Here is a 17,171-nt window from a genome sequence, read left to right on the forward strand (position 1 = left end):
CGAGAGGAGAATGGGTCCCTCAAAAAAAAGGAGCAACGGTAGACAAAGAGAAATTCACTTCTCGACCTGATATGAAGACACGACGTCGCAGTGATAACGAGAGAACGAACACAACAGAAGACAAACTGTAGCCTGACAATCGCACCACCCCTTTGTCTGGCCTTTTTTCTCAAAAGAATATGTGCCCAATTGTAGTGCTTAGTGATTAACCTACGTGATGTTGACCAGAGATTGCGATTACAGCATCTACGCTTTGCCAAGAGATGCAGAGTTTTGGACATATTATTCACTACTTGTTTGCACAAATTTCAGAAGAAATTGGTAAGGGAATTGGGCTTTATAGACCTATATTTACAAAGATATACGTATACAACAACATTAATAAATAAAAATTCCAAATACAATAGAGGGAACTCAGAACAATCCGATTTTCTTTTTCTTGAAGCAGACACATACAAGTGATTTTTCACATGGTTTTTATGTGCGCGAACGAACGCCAACGTCTTGCTAAGTGCATTCGAAAACGTGTGCAAAAGAGAGTTTGAGGAGAAGAACAGAAAACCATACCGGTTCTTATGCTTAGTATAGAAGTTTATCCGAAAAGTATATACTACCAAATCGGCGTAAAAAATACGAGTAAACAGTTCGTTCTCTGTTTACTTTAGTACCTCATTTATTTCGCTCATGTGTAACTTCGCACAATACAATTTTCCTTTTTACGAGTTTATCAAAGCTACGTCTAAGATTGTCCCCATTTATGGCGATGCTAAAGTTCGAAAGGAGAGCTACTCTTCGGATCAAATCTAACCGCCTAGTTGGATTCCCACAAATATTAGGAATTTGAAAGTGAATTAACAGATTAATGAGAGTAGTAACAAGAAAGACGGGCCTCGGTAGGTGTATTTTACTCTACAAGTCTTTCTTTCTGTTTCGCTCATTTCCTATTACATGCAAAAAGTTCTTGGAACGCAAAAAGAGAGCTCTCTAAAGGTTCGTTTGACGGGTTGCTGAACGTTTGACAAAAACACTCTGCAAAAAGAAGCCAGTGAAGATGTTCAGCAATGCAGTAAAAAGGTTCATTCTGTACCATCACCATTATTGTTATATTACACACTCAACAACCGCTCACAGCATAGAACAAAGTCAAAAATGATATCAGGGATTTAAATAGCAACAAAGGGTTAGCTAGATGAGAGAGGTAAGTGTAAATTGAAATATCTAAATGTGGAAGAAGAATTTGCTTGGAATTTCCTTTTGCAGCATGCTCAAGTATCTCTTCACTCTTCTTCCATTGCTCAAGACAAAAAAGAATGAGCAAAGTTAATGTGGAAAGGAAAACTCATGAACATTCTCCAGAGAATACACAAACTGCTAAATGTTTCATATATTTCATCAGAAGGGGCAGTGTTGTTCTTCTTATGCTCACTTTTTTCCTTTATCATAACGAAGACTATTTGCTATCAACAGTTGTAGTTTGTGCTGTATGGATGACGGATGGAGATATATTTTGTAGCGTGAAGAACCTGAAAGACCCAGCGCCGATGAAAAAGCCAAAAGATAACTGCGAGGGGCTTTCCTCGATAAAACGGTGAGAAGTGGAAGGCAAAATGGGTAAGGCAACGAATGTTGTGACGATGGGAACCATCTCGGAGATGTGAACGACGATAAATCATGGGCAACAGAAGAGAACATATTTGCTGGATGGACGAGCAATGGGCTTTTGGGACACCAAATAACTTCCAATTTGTTTTTATTCTTGAGCCCTTTTTTATCGAATCTTCAGCAAAAAAAAGGGAAGACTGATGCATCTAAGGAATGTAGGGGTAATGATACAATGATTATCTTGCATAAGAACTAAATAAATTCTCGGTTCATGAGATCACGCCATTTTCTCTGTCTTTAACCGACAGTGCTTTTAGGTAGAATGATGTAAGAGAGAAGAAATTGAAGAAAACAGCCAGAGAGACTTACGAAATGACTTTGGGAAGGTGTTCAGTGATAATGGTTTCTCACAAATGTGAACGGCAGAAAAAGTTTTAAAAGAGCTAAAGCGAAAAAGCTCTTAAAATAACAATATTTCCGTCAGAAAAAAGAAACTGAAGATATGTTTCAACTTTTCAATCTTCCGAAATAAATTAATCTTACAATTCTCATCTCATATCTGATGGGAAACCCAACTATCAAGTACATTCCGATTTTTCAGTAAGCACAAACGTTACGAAGAAGAGCAAAATGGCACGGAAAACGCGGCATCCTCGTCCACGGTCTCTTAAAGATCACAACATCAAAATAATGAATCAGATTGTTCGGTGAGATCCTCTTCCAGTTGCTTAGTGTCTCACGGAGTAGGTTTCTAATCTGAAAGAAATACTAAGACGGATTTTGCACAAAGAGGCTCACAATTTAAAAAAAAAACATTCGTGCGTTAACTGAAAAAAAGACATCCGAACAGAAAGAGTACCACACCAGACGTTACATGAATGAGATTTTGGACATGATTGACGAGCGAAGAGAGTCCTTGAGAATTCTCAACACATCAGTGTCTGACTCGACGAGATATGAATTTACCAACCCGCAGCTAAACTTAAATTCTGTGCCGTGGAAAACACTGCTGTCATCAAAAATGAAAAGACAGAAGGGACTAGCTCCAACTTACCGACTCCTTGAACAGTCGGGGAATCGTCCTTCAGCAGCGCTTCTGTGCACAATGTGTTCTTACATAAATAGTTTCGAACGACCTTCCGAGTCTCAAATATCATTGACCCGAATTGGCTTCCTGTTTCCGAGAAGAGTCAGAAGAGCGAACATGTTATGGATCACAGGAAGTAAACCTCTTCCTAATCCACCGAATGGAGGGTGCCCTTCACAGGAATAGATAGAGATAGAGGCGAAATTCACGAATATGAAAGCAATCACGCTCAATTCTTTCTAGTTACTTAGAAGAAGTTCGGAAGAAACCGTGTTGTCTCATTTCAATCAGCTAGTTCACTTTTGCTAGGACGGGCTTATAATTTGTTCCGACACTAACTTGATTTTTGGATTATTTTGTGGTAGAAAAAAGAGGTATTCATGTTACAGTGATTGTAACATGAATACCTTGATTGTGAAGCGACAAAAAAAAACAAATGTCTTTGAATATTTTATAAAACAACCTTGAAATAGTCATGTAGAGAACAAATCTAAATTGAATATGTTCAAGGCACCTCTGCTGAGAAAATGGCAGTGCGTTTGGGTTTATGCGAGTTGCAAACACAAGAAGATGCAGCGAAAATAAAAAATGGCTTCTGAAATTTTATTGATATGGTAAGTTTATATATTTAAATTTATATGGGCGGTGTTGCGCAGTCGATAAGAGGTTCCGTTCTGGCTGCAGCATGACTGATCGGATGTTCGATCCCTCCTTAACGCCAACCAATCATCCCTTCGGGGTCGATAAACTGGTACCAGAGCTGTCTGGGATGATAAAAACATAGAAATGACACATGGGCTAGCCTCTTCTTCTTCCTAGCGTTTGTCCCTCGTTGTTGTAGAGTCCGCCTTTCTGCTTCCTGTCTTCCATTTGGTTCGATCTGGAGCATGAGCCGTACACGAACGCACATCTATCATATTCAACTTCACACAGTCTAACCAGCGTATCCTTGGTCTGCGGTGTGGCCTCACGCCTGAAATATCGAGCTTCAGAGCGGTTTTGGCAGTATTTTCCTCTCGCTGCAAGACGTGACCGAACCATTTCAGTCGCGCTTCATCTTTTTATTTATCGAGACGACGCCGAAGATGGACCGTCCAGTGTCGATGTTCGATACTTTGTCTTCTAGCGTTACACCTATTAACACCCATCACCTCAACATCCGCATCTCCATAGCGTGCAACACTTTTTCTAAGGCTTTCGTCCAGCATTCGCAATAGAACGATCGCAACAGGACGCACAACCATAGAACCGTCCTGTGGATCTTCGACTTCAGTCAAACAGGGACTTTCTTGTCGCACAGCACGCCTGTTGCCATTTTCCATTTCACCCATGTCGCATTAACACGAGCTCGACATTCTTGATCAATGTCGCCTGTGGAAGTCACTTCGGATTCAAGGTACTTGAAACAGTCCACTTTGTTTAATTCGGTGCCATCGACAGGAACTGAACCATCTTCAATCCTTGGTTCGCACTCCATGTACTCAGTTTTTGATACATTGAGACGCAATCCATGCTGCTGCAGCCGATTTTCCCAAGACTGTACTTGTTTTTGAAGGACATCTCAAGACTTCGACGCGATCATGACATCGTGGGCAAAGAGTAGGGTCCACGGATGCTGCTTCTAGATTCCTTTCATTATCGTGCCCATGCACAGTATGAACAGCAGGGGTGAGAATGATGAACCCTCCCTGATGAACCCCTACTTGTACAGGGAATGGCCTGCTTGTTCCAGCAGCACGCCGTACAACGTTGGTAAGCTTGGCACAAAGCAGCTTCGTCCACCACACATAGTCTTTTGGTACTCTATGCGACCTCATGGACATCCATAACAGCTCATGTGGGACCCGCTCAAAATCTTTCTCAAGATCAAGAAAATCTTCCTCAGACGAGCTTTCAGGATACGCTCAAAAACCCTCATCGTATGGCACAGCAGTCGTGTAGGCCTGTACGAAGTGAGTCAGCAATTTCTCATTTCCCTTTCCAGATAGCCACGGTCACGGAAGTTGGCCAACACTTGGACTCCGTCCTTCTGCAAGGATCTGCTTAAATGAAGTTGCAGGCCACAGGGACCCTTGATCTCTTAGCAGCTTCAAGACATCAGCAGGTATGTCATCAGGACGGGTTGCCCTCTTCGACTTCATTTTTGAGAGGGCATCACTGACTTTGACTGCAGTAATTGGTGAAACAGTTGGGATGGGGGAGGGGATGGCAAAACTCCTCGTTACACAACCTATTGTCGTACTCTCGCCACCTCTCCAGGATTTGACCAGAGCGACGCAGAACGGCGCCATCAGCTCCCTCAACAATCTTGCTGTGTTCTATATCCAACGTTGAGCGGTGACGCGCTCTGACTAAACGATACCCTGAGACTGCGTTCTTAGCCTCTCTCTTCGCCGTTAGGCACCACAATCTTCAGCACGAATTGCAGCTCGTTCCAAAACTATGTAGCCTTGTGTATATTGAACTTGCCTAGAGTCGTTTTTCCCAGACTGTTCTCCACGGTCAAGCGTACGCATGACGCTGGAAGTAGGAGACCACATTTCCTCCACACCACGGGTAGGGTGGGGAAGTGTAGGCGGAGCCACGGATGCGGAGAATACCTCCTCTCGATCCTTTAGATTCCACCATTTGATGCGCTGTGCTTCAGTCCTTGGATGTCTCTCCCTTAGACGGAAGATTTTTAAGTTCATGACGAGCAAATGCTGTTGGGCAGCGACACGGTCTGTAGGGATGACTTTTGAATCCTGCAGAAGTCAGCGATCCCGTCGGCGTAACATCCAGAAATCTGTTTGTGTTGTTTGTGATCAAATGATCACAAACAACACAAACAGATTTCTGGATGTTACGCCGACGCAGTCGTGAACGTGATCGAATGCGATTTTCCTTTCCAATACTGCGTGTCTGCAATGATCAAGTCACTTGCAACAATATACTCCAAGATTCGCAACCAGTCGTGGTTACAAGCTCCATAGCCGTATCCTCAATGACAACTCTCGATGCCGTCTTTCCGAGAACCGACAGGTCCATTGAAGTCACCTCCGATTAGAAGTTCTTCTTCGCCTTCCAGGGATTGGACATACTGCTCCAGATCTTCCCAAAAGCACGCCTTCTCTTCTTTACTACAGCCCACCTGTGGCGCATAGGCAGAGACGACTCGCAATTCCACTTCTCCTGTATCTGCTTTTGCAGCCGTTAGGCGATCTGATAGTCGATCCACCGCTGTGACGCTCTCAAACGTCACATCGCCAAAACGCCTCGTTCAACATGACACCAATGCCATTGCGATTTGATGTGCAGTGGTAGATGAGCTTGTAGCCAACGCCTGATTCCCTTGACTTGGAGCCTTTCCACCGAGTCTCCTGTACACAGCACATGCAATTCGGTTTGTAAGACGGTCTGCCAGTTCACGGCTTCTTCCGGTATTCGTCCCATCGTTAAGTGTTGCCAAACGCACTGGATGTTGTTGGCGATGGCGGACTAACTTCTTTGGCCGCCATCGCCAACAACATCCAGTGCGTTTGCCTCCTTCCTCTAGCCAGTAGCCCTCTCATATTTGTTACATTGCCGGGGGAGAACAATGAGTGTCGCTTCCGTACGATGCACTAGCTTTTGAAGATCACGTAGTAGACTTTAGCAGTATGACGCAACGGGGGTGTTGTCCTCGGTCGGCTTGTCGCACTAGTAAGCTAGCAGCCTGGCACCGGAATTGTGGCTCCTAGCCAGACATCTCTGTGGCATGGTTGAACCTTCCGAGACGAATTCTCGCCACAATAGCTGCCCGACGACAACGGCCACCGCTGCGCTGCTCTGAGGTGTGAGATAGGATTTGCAGCAGTTTGCTCTTACTCGTTAATGTTGTTATCATAATATTAAGTGTTTTTCTTTTGAAGCTGCATTTTCAACTCTTCCTTTCCATTAAAAAGTGAAACTCCGGCCCGATTTTTAACCCAAAAACCGAGCGAACCAGTTGAAAACCAGTTGAAAGGCTCCTGATGCTCTTGATTTCTTCGACTCGCTGGCGTTCTCGCAGACGCGGCACGTTATTAGGTGTGTCGTACAGAGATCCGGTCGGCTAACTACACCTCTATCCCTATTTATTCGTGGAGAGATCCCAAAACTCAATTTTGTGTCATGCTGCCATTAACATCTTTGTTCACTTTGGCTCCGTTCAATTAGAAAGGAGTTAATGGTTTAATGACACTAAGCGACCACAAAAATTACTGTAAAACACTTTTACAATATACATATTGATTAGTATAGTGATGTGGTAGAAATCACGTGTGAAATTATAAAACAAAGTTGGCAGTTGCAAACGTAAAACGAAAGATTCGCTACGCTCCTTTCGTTTTACGTTTGCATGCATGTGAATGTTTTGTAACTTCACGTGTGGTTTCTACACATCTCTAGACTAATCAACTATTTATTCAAATCCAGTGAATTGGCGTTATTGTGAAGGTATGATCAAATTCTACGAAATAATTGTTCTGAGACGTTAAATCACTAAGGAAGGCAAATGTCTCAATTTCGGTGGTCAGCGTCAGACACCATAAGAAACCACGCACCTCTCATGACTATGAATGAGAAAATTTGGAATTTTCGTAAAATATTTCTGTAAAGATGTAAAAAAAATAAATCAGTGTGCAGATGAAGGAGAATACTCTAGGCATTGGAAGAATTCAATGCTGAAAGATTGCTCTCGAGGTGATTTCTCTGAAAAACTGATCAAATTGTGGTTTACAATACGCAAGCGGTCGTGTTTTTGCAATGCACATATCGTACTCTTCTTCACCGATGGTAAACGCACAACTGCATGCTAATACTCTACCTCGCAGTTCTACTGCACCTTATTGTCTATTGCCTGTGCATAAACAAAGGATCGGTCTCTCTTGGATGCGCTAACGCGTTGGACTTCATTCAGGAATCACGGAACAGTTCTTGAACAGGGCTATAGAATGACTTGCGGGCGCAATGGAATGAGAACCGATGTAGGTAGGAGGTCGGCTGCTTACCGAAACAAGTGATTTTTGTTGTCGGCTGAGCTTCGGTTAGTCTTTATACAGCAGCCTAGTGTTGTGCAGGTTACTTTTAATTTCTTGGTTCACCTTGAAGATGGACAATCGAAAAATACATACTATCTGATGCTCCGGGGATTTTACCAAGGTAACTGTGCTGCGGCCACTGCTCAAAAATATGCAATCTGTAGGGTGATGGAGCCATAACCGATCGCATAACCGAACGCTTAGAAATGGGTTTGTCAAATTCCGTTCTCTAGATCGAGGGGTCGCCCTTCAGACTTCAGACGACGATATTTCGAAGTGAATATTCGAACAAAATCCACGTCAAACAATGAGAGGGTTTATGTTTTCTTGTTATTCCAACGAGGTTTAGGTGAAACTTTTTTATTGGCCTGACGTTTCGACAAACTCGTCTTTTTCAAATGCCTGAAAATGGTTCGAGGTCTTTGATATCATACATATCTCATCAAACTCCTCCTCTCTCCTCGCCAAGCCTCGAAATTGTTCCAAGTACACCACGCAAGACCTTCAAAAGGGAAACAACTAACCAGTTTCACCGACTAGTGGGGTTGGTAAACCACCGCGTTCTTAAAGATTTAAAAAAGTTTTCTTCCACTTCCAAATGCCGAAGTTTTAAGAAGAGAGGACTTGGAGATTAATGAGAGGGTTAGCAGAGCAGGCTCTACAATCATAATCACATTAAATGGGTGAAAAAAGGGATGTATTTATGACACAACGTAAATACATACTTCTTAATATTTAAATACATATATTTTAAGTATTTTCTCTTATAGAATCTTTATTTCACAAATTCTACGGTTTTTTTTTTGTTAATATGTTAAGATGCAGAAACGACTACAATTTCAAACGGCAAATTTTATGGATCGACGTACTAGTGAATATCAAACTAAGCGTTGTTTAATGTACTGTTCCACACAAGAACCAACAAATCTTAGAGAGGCAACTAAAATACCTACAACTACACACATAACCGAAGGAAGAAAGGAGTATTATAACATCAATAACTGAGGATCAGTGCGCGCGTATCCTTGGGTCGTCGATAACACCCTGACCTCTTCTCCATTCCTGAAGCATACAGAAGTTCAAGGGTGCATGAAAAATATGGTACAGGTTGCAGCGCTTACAATTATTTCAGCACTCTGCTGAGGCGACCGATTTTGGTGTGTGCCACTCTCCTCCTAAAAATTCACAGTGATTCCAAATATCGTATCGTTTGGGTTCCCTTCATATTTTAGGCAGCGCATCCAGGAAGTTAACGCTTTCATAAGGCTACAAATCCCAGCTACACTTCGCAGTGCGTGCCTAATTGAACATGGTGGAAAAAGGGTAGAGTTCCCAGCGGGAGAGTCATTTATTACTTAGCTTTAAAGTGCTGACAGTTATGCGTAGCGTTAATAACTGCTCATAGACGGGAAGCCAGCGAGCGTACGCCTAGTTCGTCACCGAGGACGAAGCTCTGTAAGGCAAGCGTACCTCATTTCCGGGATCTGGGTTGCTTGCGTGGGTTTTCTAATGTCTTATTACGAAAGAAACGTGGAGTAGATGCATTCACATAACATGTGCATCAGAAGTAAAGTGACGAGAAGTGAAATGAAGTGAAATGTTCATTTTCCAGCCGTCTAAGCATCTCCAGAACTTCACCATTATTTCATATACTAACAGCGTTTCTATGATTTCCTTCGATTTCCACATTGTTCTCTGTGACCCTGATAGCAGTACAGGGCCTGCAACACATCTGGTATAATGCAATATATTGTGGTTAAAATATACACATATAGTAAAAATATGAATAATATAATAGATAAAAAATAATATAATAATACAATATATATAAATAATATAATAAATATGAATAATATAAATAATGAATAAATAAAATAAAATGGAAAACTCTGTACAAAAATAAGTAAGTGATATACGATAATGTACAACGTGGAACATATAAATGAACAAATAAAAGTAACACATTAAATGAAATAATTAAATCTGCCAACCACCACGTCGCTTTGCTCGTACGAGTAATTAAGTAAAAGTTAAACATCGAATTTTTTTGCTGTACTTCCGCGGAGAAATTTAAGAGACTCTAGGATTGTCTTCGGCAAAGGAAAATGTTTACCTCTGGAAGACCTGTGGTGTCCCAACCACATTTCCTAGAAGTTTCGATTTGGGATGACGACACAGCCACAAAGACGAGGAGAAATAAGAAATACATCTTAAGAAATGAAGTATTACATTCTTCGCGCACAGGAAATTTAACACAGCACGTTTGTAGGGCAAATTCTCTCCAGATATAGATTACTGCTAAGCACGGATATCACATAGTGAAGCCCATGTCTTGCCCTTTGAATAACATCACTTGCTATGAAAAAATGAGATGTAGGACGAGGTATAGAGATGTAATAAAAATTTGCTGTGAAGAAATGAGTTGGGAATGGAGTAGCCGTACAAAAGCAGATGTTCTAAATAACGCAGCCGATTAATCCTGCTCCATACCAGTTTCGTGAGCTGCATGAAAAGAAGCTCATGGTTCGAACAAGCAGGATTCGATGCGATGGTTATCTGCGCCGATTGGACGGATGTCAATAATTAAAGCGTACACATGCTGTTCTTCTACGCGCTACTCTCAGTTATTTCTCGTTCCGATGCAAACAAGGAGTGTCCAGGTGAGATTCAACGTGACCACTACCCTTAATTGGGGCATATAGTTTCTGTTCTCGGTACACTTCGGTAGATGTTTCCTGGGAAATATTCCATCCATCCAGTAGACATTGAATGTATGTGTTTAGAATTCCAATGTTCAAACAATTATCAATCAAAACAAGACCATGCGACCTTAATCTCATTTTAACACATTGGATGCGATGCCAACTACGGATGGGTCGCATGCATTTAGGCGCGTGAATAAATACGTAATTACGTATTTACATGACCTCATTCATACAGTATTATATGGTAGAAAGAAGAGGTGATCCAAAAGGACTGTGGTACATGGTGAGTTGGGAGCTCATCCAATTTTTCAATTACTTTTTTATTTCCGATTCCTCCAAGATTACTTCCAAGGTTATTTGATACACTGAGAGCGAAAATGGCATTCCCTCAACATATAAATCAAATCCTAAAACGAAAGAAAAAACTGTGCTCGGTTGGTATTTATATGGTGAGAGAGACAAAACTGCTTCTCGTAGGTAACCTTAGCCTTGTCAAATCGGAAAGCTGCGGAATTCAGACTACGGAACACTGTCATATCGTAATACTTGAATCTGAATGCAGTTTTCACCTTGAAAAACGAATGCGAACAATTTTCGAAATTGTGTGAGTCGCACGAAAAGCATTTTTGAAATTGTTGGGTAATCTTCCCGGCATTTTCTGAGGATTCTATTTTGAATTAGAATCCTCCTGTAAACTTATGCTAAGAAAACCCCGTTATATCTAAAATTTACGAAGCATTAATGTTATATTCGTGTGTTATATTCGTGTCCTACATCTGAAAATAACCCGAAAGGGGTTACAGAATTTAGGGATAGTCATAGGCAGGAGATCAATGATAACGTCCAATGTGCAACGAGAATTAGAAAGCGCATGGTCGTCAATGTGTTGATGCAAAAACGAAAGGAAGTCTTCCAGTACATTAATTTCCGAAGTTTGCAACCGCAACAGTCAGGTCAAAACTGGTGCAATTACGGTTGACTCGATGTTGGACCCTAGCCAGCTCCCACCGAACTGAGATGAAGAGTAAGGGCCCCACCGTTCCATGTGGATACCAGATCATTTGATCCAACTGATCTTGACCTATAATTTTTACACTTGAAGACAGCATGCCACGGAATTGAGAGCGCTGACTCCACGAATAGATGGAGCTGAAAGTGTAGTCTACGATTATGAGTGCGGTCACGCTCTATACTCCCTAATTATATAGAAAAACCGCTTCATCGCACCAAATCACCCTACGTGCGTCAAACGATGTGCAAGCTCTCTGGAATCAAGTATACGCATCTCCCCGCGAGCGCTGGATGCAGCATCGACAACCCATCAAGTGTCCGCTCGCTCATATACGGGCACGTTTACCTGCTCTCGAAGACGTGCCACATTATTTAGTGCTTCTTAATCAGAGGGTTCCGGTGCGACAACGCTGTTCCCAGTCTGTTCTTGTGGATAGTGAGGACGAATTGAGCCCGATCGCTATCATATTCGTGACCTCATCTCCATTCGTTCGTGGACAGATCTCAACACACCCAATTTCGTGATGTCCTGCCTTTAAACCCAGGGTTTCAGACTGGTGCGGTGATCCACTTGTCAACATTACGCTGTGGACTGACAATCCAAATGTGTGGAGGTGTGAGCTGCCATCAGTCAGTGTTCAGACTTGTTCAGACACCGCTTTCATCACGTGTCTCAGACTAGTATGTTCCTAATGAAAAGTTTGTTTTTTACATTAGTAACGGTATTTATTTCCTGGAAATTTCCGAATATATCTCTCTTCTTAAGGACGACCTTGGCGGTGACCTGTACTTGATGCTTTTTCCAGATTCACCAACTAACATAGGCATTGATCCAGACTATCTTGCCAAGGGCAGGGTAGACAAATTGACCACTACAGTGAGTTTCACAGTACCACATCTACATTATAGTTAGATCATTCCTTAAAGACGCAAGATCATTCCAGTTGCTCGCAAAACAGCGATATTTCCCCACTGGGCCATTTTCACTGTCATTTTTGATGTTACCGATCAAAAAGACAACCTGCAAGTGAAATTTTTTGAAAAAATGGTAATCACTCCACATTTTGCATGAAGAAAAACACGGATGGAGGTGTCCTACGTAAATTCCATCCAACTTTATTCTCTCCAAAAAGCAAAGGATTTTATTTTTACAATAAAATAATTACAACTCCTCAAAGAGCTTTAGAATTTCACAAAGGGATCTTATGAACTGCGGCCTATGATCAACCGCATCACTTAAAGACAGCGTACATACCACGAAATTGACGTAGTGTGGAAACCTCATGGAAACAATAGCGCTCGGGATGTAGATTACGAATATGATTGTGGTCCCGCTCAATCGTACAAAAACAACAATTTCATAATAAACACCCCAAAGTCAGTTTTCTATCAAGTTTCCCCACTGTGATACGCTTTTACCAATTTCGCGATACGCCGCCTTTAATTGATTTCGGGGAATTTCGTTAAAATCCTTATCTATTCCCTATTCCAGATAAAGTGCAGAGACGGGAAGTGGACGCTACATGAAAGCAGTATTCGAATGACTCATCTGTTATGCGACCAGTATATAATTGATAAGAAAAAGGCTGCAAACTCTCCATTCAAGATTGTGGGTTCATTCCTAAATGCGACAACGACGATGCCGACACCAGAAACAGTGAGTGACTTCGACGACGATGTTGAAGTGAAGGATGAGACAATCACAGAACCGATGGCTACTGAAGTAATTGGGATGAGCATAAGCAGTTTCCACGGAACAACAAATATCGAAACTACCACATTACCGCCGGGAACTGATAAGTGGACCATTTCGGAAGAAGTGAGTACCACCAATCAGTCAGTCAACTCGGTCTTGCCTACTAGGATCCCAGAAACTGTTAGTCCAATTTTATCCACAGTAACTTCGGAGAAAACGAAACAAGTACTGGCAGTGACTACATCAGGAGTTACAACTACCCCTATGACGACTCTTTCTATGGACTCACTGGTAACTGAGAGAGACGAAGTCCTGAGAAAGACTGAGCTGAAGATCTCAAATTCTGACGGCGACTCAGTAGCTGCTGATGATGTTAGAAAAATTCACTCTAGAAGAATCAACCCCGACGCTGCAATTACAACAACAACGGCAAAGGCGGCAGTTGCCGGAACGGACACCCCTTTCGCGGACCTTTTCAATGATATTCCATCTAGAGCGTCTTTGCTAAAGACGGTAGGGAATGAGCAGATGACAACAGAGTCTACAAAAAGTGTATCGCACGGAAACCGTGTTGTGAAAGCGAAGTTTTCAAATTTGGAAATCCCACCTCAAATTGATCCCTATGACGGCGGAAGCCAGTGGTCGGGAAACGAACCCGCACCAAAGAAGTTATTTCAAGTTAAATCAGTGAAGCAGTGGAAACAAGGAAAACTTACCAAAACCAAAGGATTTCAACGTAAAGTGGCACATCCAAAACGAGTGGTCTTAAAAATGCGACCACTTGCAAGAGAGCAACAAAGGAGACCGCTCAAAAAGTCCAAAAGATCCAGAAATAGAAGAAGAAGGAATCAACGCGCACAACAGAGATCTTTTCGTCAGAACAACAAAAATAGTTAACGTGAATGTCTCTCGAGTTGTTTTGGAATAAAATATGTTAAACACATTCAACTTATGAATCAAATCAACGCAGGCAACATATTTCTGGGGAAATAATCGACAAAGAGAGGAATTTCATGTATGTAGTGTTTAGAATCATTCAATCATGCACAATTGTTTGAACGGGTCCAAAGTCGCTTGTTCCAACAACTTGAACTCATTACAACTTTTACATTACATTACATTCAAGGAGTAAATCCCGAAATGGAGAAATGTTGTGTTTCATTACTAGAGATTTTCTCGCTCTACAAAAAGGTTTTGTACGTAGTGGAATGAGCTTTTACAACTTCCCTCTAGTGATAAATCACATGCCATTTTCTGAAGTGCGACAGCCACTGGGATAGCGTATGCAAGTCTGACTGCTACTTGGTCGTCACTAAACTAATCTGCTTTCACTAAACGCAATCAGGCAATCGAATGTACGCATTGGGAACGTACGGGGCTATGTATACAACCTGAAGAAGATTGTCATACATTTCAAAAAGTACCGTAACCCAGCATATCGCCAAAGGTCAACTGGCTGAAGAGAGCATGGAATCTTTGGGAACAACCATTCACTTATTTACGCTGAACTGCCGAATACCGTCGAGTGGACTCCAACGAAGCGCTTCTACAATATCCCTGTGCGCCGTTTGCTGCGCTACAGGAGACACACATCAGAGCGTCATCAGTATCGGAGACTACATTACCTACTGCGGGTATGCTGATAAAAAGCAGATGGAAGGCTGCGCAATAGCTGTACGACTGCAACAACTTGGTAAAGGAATTTGTTTTACGTTGCCCAAATGCGCCTTTGTACGACTGCGGGATCGCAGAGGACGTAAACTCTGGATCATAAGTGGCCATACACCTACAGAAATCGCTGAGAACAACAATAATAACAATAGTAATACTTTTATAATAACTGTTGTCTGAAATATCCAGTCAGCATCTAGTTATGGTCGGAATAGACGCGAATGCGAGGATGGGACTTAGAAAACAATCCAATGTTAGGAAAATGTTATTATCCAGCACAGCGCACATCGGATAACGGTAACTGTCTGGTGGACTTATGTGAACAGACGGATGTCATCATCCCTTCCATGTTTAAGAGGAATCATTGACGCTGCCAGCTTACGTGGCAAGGGTCAATCCTTTTAACATCAGAAGAGCAGCAGAAGCGATAGATGTGTGCTGTAAAACTTCAGCACGACTGCTTTCCGACGAAGAACATTCCTCAGTCAGATATCTGGAAATCTTGAGTTGTTTGGGACGTAGCATTCGACTCTAACCACCGTCCAGTTCTTCGCAGATTCTAGATGATATTCCACAAGAGAACTCGAAGAGTTTGTTTTCAACAAAGAAAACGCTACGAGTTCTAATGTCACCGATGAGGTTTGCCTTCACATCTGCAGAATCCACATATAACTCTGTATGTGCCGCCCACAACGCTGGGGGATTTCATTTGACGGAATTGGCACAAAAGTGCTGGAATATTTTCCACCGTATGGGATTCGTGAGGTGACAATGCTCATCCTTTCAGTATGGATCGACGAAAGGATGCCTGACTCATAGAGATACGTTATCATAATTGTCCTACACAAGAAATTATCCATCACGGACTCTAGTATATATCGAGGAATCTCTTTCCAGCGTGTTATGTACAAGGTTTTGGAGCGGATTATCCATCACGGACCCTAGTATATATTGAGGAATCTCATTCCAGCGTATTTTATACAAGGTTTTGGAGCGGAACACCCTGGACCGACTTATTAAATATCGCGAAGAAACAACGCGCGACCTTTTTAGACTTTTAAGCACCTTTCGACTCTCCTCACCAAGGCCATCTTCGCTTCGCATCGATAGAGCACCAAAAAAGCTCGTTCGTCTACTTAATGACATGAACCAAAGAACAACTGCTGCAGTTCGAACACCAGCCAGTTGTGCAACACTGTTTGAAGTGATAACTGGAGCAAGAAAATGGCAGAAAACGTCGATCAGTGTACTACGGACATCGTCTTAGCACTATTACAGTGCTCCTTGACCGAATTCGAGTACGCTGACTATGTTGTTACATAGTGAGGTCGATACAAGCTTGACAGCGTGCTGAAGTTTCGCGCTGCGGAAGGCAAGCTTGTATCGAAGCTAGCTGCACCCCAGGTACTACATCTTCGCCACGATAAGTGGAAACGCATGTGGGTTTCTTTGAGACCTTGAACGGAAATCGGAGTGAATGGACAATCGTTCAAACTCGTTCTATTACCTGGGCTGTGTGTTGAAGAGTTACGAGAGAGGAATTCAATACAAATGCGCCAAGGCCACTTCTGCATTTAACTCCTTGACAAAATCACTGTGATGGACCACCTTCACCAACGAAATCAAACTGCGAGTCTACCTTTTGCCTCACAATTTGCCTCATCGTGAAACTGGCACTGCCAACGATGATGAAGAGGCTTGAACGAATGGAAAGGAAGCTACTCAAACGGATGTGTAGCTACCATTGGCCTGGGGTATACCACAGTGAACACCTTTTCCGATAAATCGATGTGGTGACCAAGATATGGATTTTCGTTGGAGTATACCTATATTGGATGGTAGATTATGAATACAGCGGTGATTCCACTCATCTCTTCCTGCATCACTGCAAATAGACGGTGTTCCAACACGTCGCCCTTGCGCCTCGCCCCAGCCTCCGATTCGTCGAATGAAATGAATTGCCCCATCGGGGCGGGGCGTTCGAATGAATTTTTGACGAATCCCAGGCGGGGGCGGGATGCAAGGATGGGCGTTGCAGTAGAGGATGTCGTAAGAAACCGCACTCTGAAGCCGTCTGTTTACACGGGTACAGGGAGAAATGAGCGGAACCACCCCTGCATTCATAATCTACGGTCCGATATAGGTATACTCGAACGAAAATTCATATCCTGCCAGATTCGTGGGGTGATGCCTGTAAAAATTGTAATTGTAAAAATCTATCCACGTTCAGATACAGGAAAGGTGTAGTTCACGAGTTGACACGCCAGATTCGCGGTGATGCCTTTAAGATTTCTGCATGAAACAAAATCTAGTTATCTTATCTGAGAGTACGTAAAACACAGGCTATCTTTCCATTTATT

At 42.4% G+C, this 17,171-nt stretch overlaps 5 protein-coding genes across 8 annotated transcripts; 1 reads left to right on the forward strand and 4 right to left on the reverse strand.

Moving 5' to 3' along the window:
- Positions 1-3,487: 3,487 nt before the first annotated feature.
- Positions 3,488-4,166, reverse strand: RB195_026416 (uncharacterized protein; the record flags this gene model as incomplete). Of its 3 annotated transcripts, XM_064214964.1 has the most annotated exons (3): positions 3,488-3,662; positions 3,824-3,942; positions 4,017-4,166. In XM_064214964.1, 3 exons carry the CDS (start codon positions 4,164-4,166, stop codon positions 3,488-3,490), a joined length of 444 nt encoding a protein of 147 aa, XP_064070843.1. The 3 variants fall into 3 exon arrangements, with proteins under 3 accessions (XP_064070843.1, XP_064070844.1, XP_064070845.1); XM_064214962.1 differs by lacking the exon at positions 4,017-4,166 and having other exon boundaries at positions 3,824-3,933; XM_064214963.1 differs by lacking the exons at positions 3,488-3,662; positions 3,824-3,942 and having other exon boundaries at positions 3,963-4,166.
- Positions 4,167-5,085: 919 nt separating this feature from the next.
- RB195_026417 (uncharacterized protein) lies at positions 5,086-5,379 on the reverse strand (the record flags this gene model as incomplete). Its single annotated transcript, XM_064214965.1, has 1 exon — positions 5,086-5,379. The coding sequence occupies one exon, from the start codon at positions 5,377-5,379 to the stop codon at positions 5,086-5,088; it is 294 nt and encodes a 97-aa protein (XP_064070847.1).
- Positions 5,086-7,918, reverse strand: RB195_026418 (uncharacterized protein; the record flags this gene model as incomplete). Its single annotated transcript, XM_064214966.1, has 4 exons — positions 5,086-5,411; positions 5,705-5,918; positions 5,961-6,142; positions 7,822-7,918. 4 exons carry the CDS (start codon positions 7,916-7,918, stop codon positions 5,086-5,088), a joined length of 819 nt encoding a protein of 272 aa, XP_064070846.1.
- An 818-nt stretch (positions 7,919-8,736) lies between these two features.
- Positions 8,737-9,937, reverse strand: RB195_026419 (uncharacterized protein; the record flags this gene model as incomplete). Its single annotated transcript, XM_064214967.1, has 3 exons — positions 8,737-8,790; positions 8,850-8,903; positions 9,842-9,937. The coding sequence occupies 3 exons, from the start codon at positions 9,935-9,937 to the stop codon at positions 8,737-8,739; spliced, it is 204 nt and encodes a 67-aa protein (XP_064070848.1).
- A 713-nt stretch (positions 9,938-10,650) lies between these two features.
- On the forward strand, positions 10,651-14,037 carry RB195_026420 (uncharacterized protein; the record flags this gene model as incomplete). Of its 2 annotated transcripts, XM_064214968.1 has the most annotated exons (3): positions 10,651-10,716; positions 12,211-12,321; positions 12,937-14,037. In XM_064214968.1, the coding sequence occupies 3 exons, from the start codon at positions 10,651-10,653 to the stop codon at positions 14,035-14,037; spliced, it is 1,278 nt and encodes a 425-aa protein (XP_064070849.1). The 2 variants fall into 2 exon arrangements, with proteins under 2 accessions (XP_064070849.1, XP_064070850.1); XM_064214969.1 differs by lacking the exons at positions 10,651-10,716; positions 12,211-12,321 and having other exon boundaries at positions 12,985-14,037.
- Positions 14,038-17,171: the final 3,134 nt, after the last annotated feature.

Source organism: Necator americanus, chromosome X (genome assembly GCF_031761385.1).
Source record: "Necator americanus strain Aroian chromosome X, whole genome shotgun sequence".
NCBI lineage: Eukaryota > Metazoa > Nematoda > Chromadorea > Rhabditida > Ancylostomatidae > Necator > Necator americanus.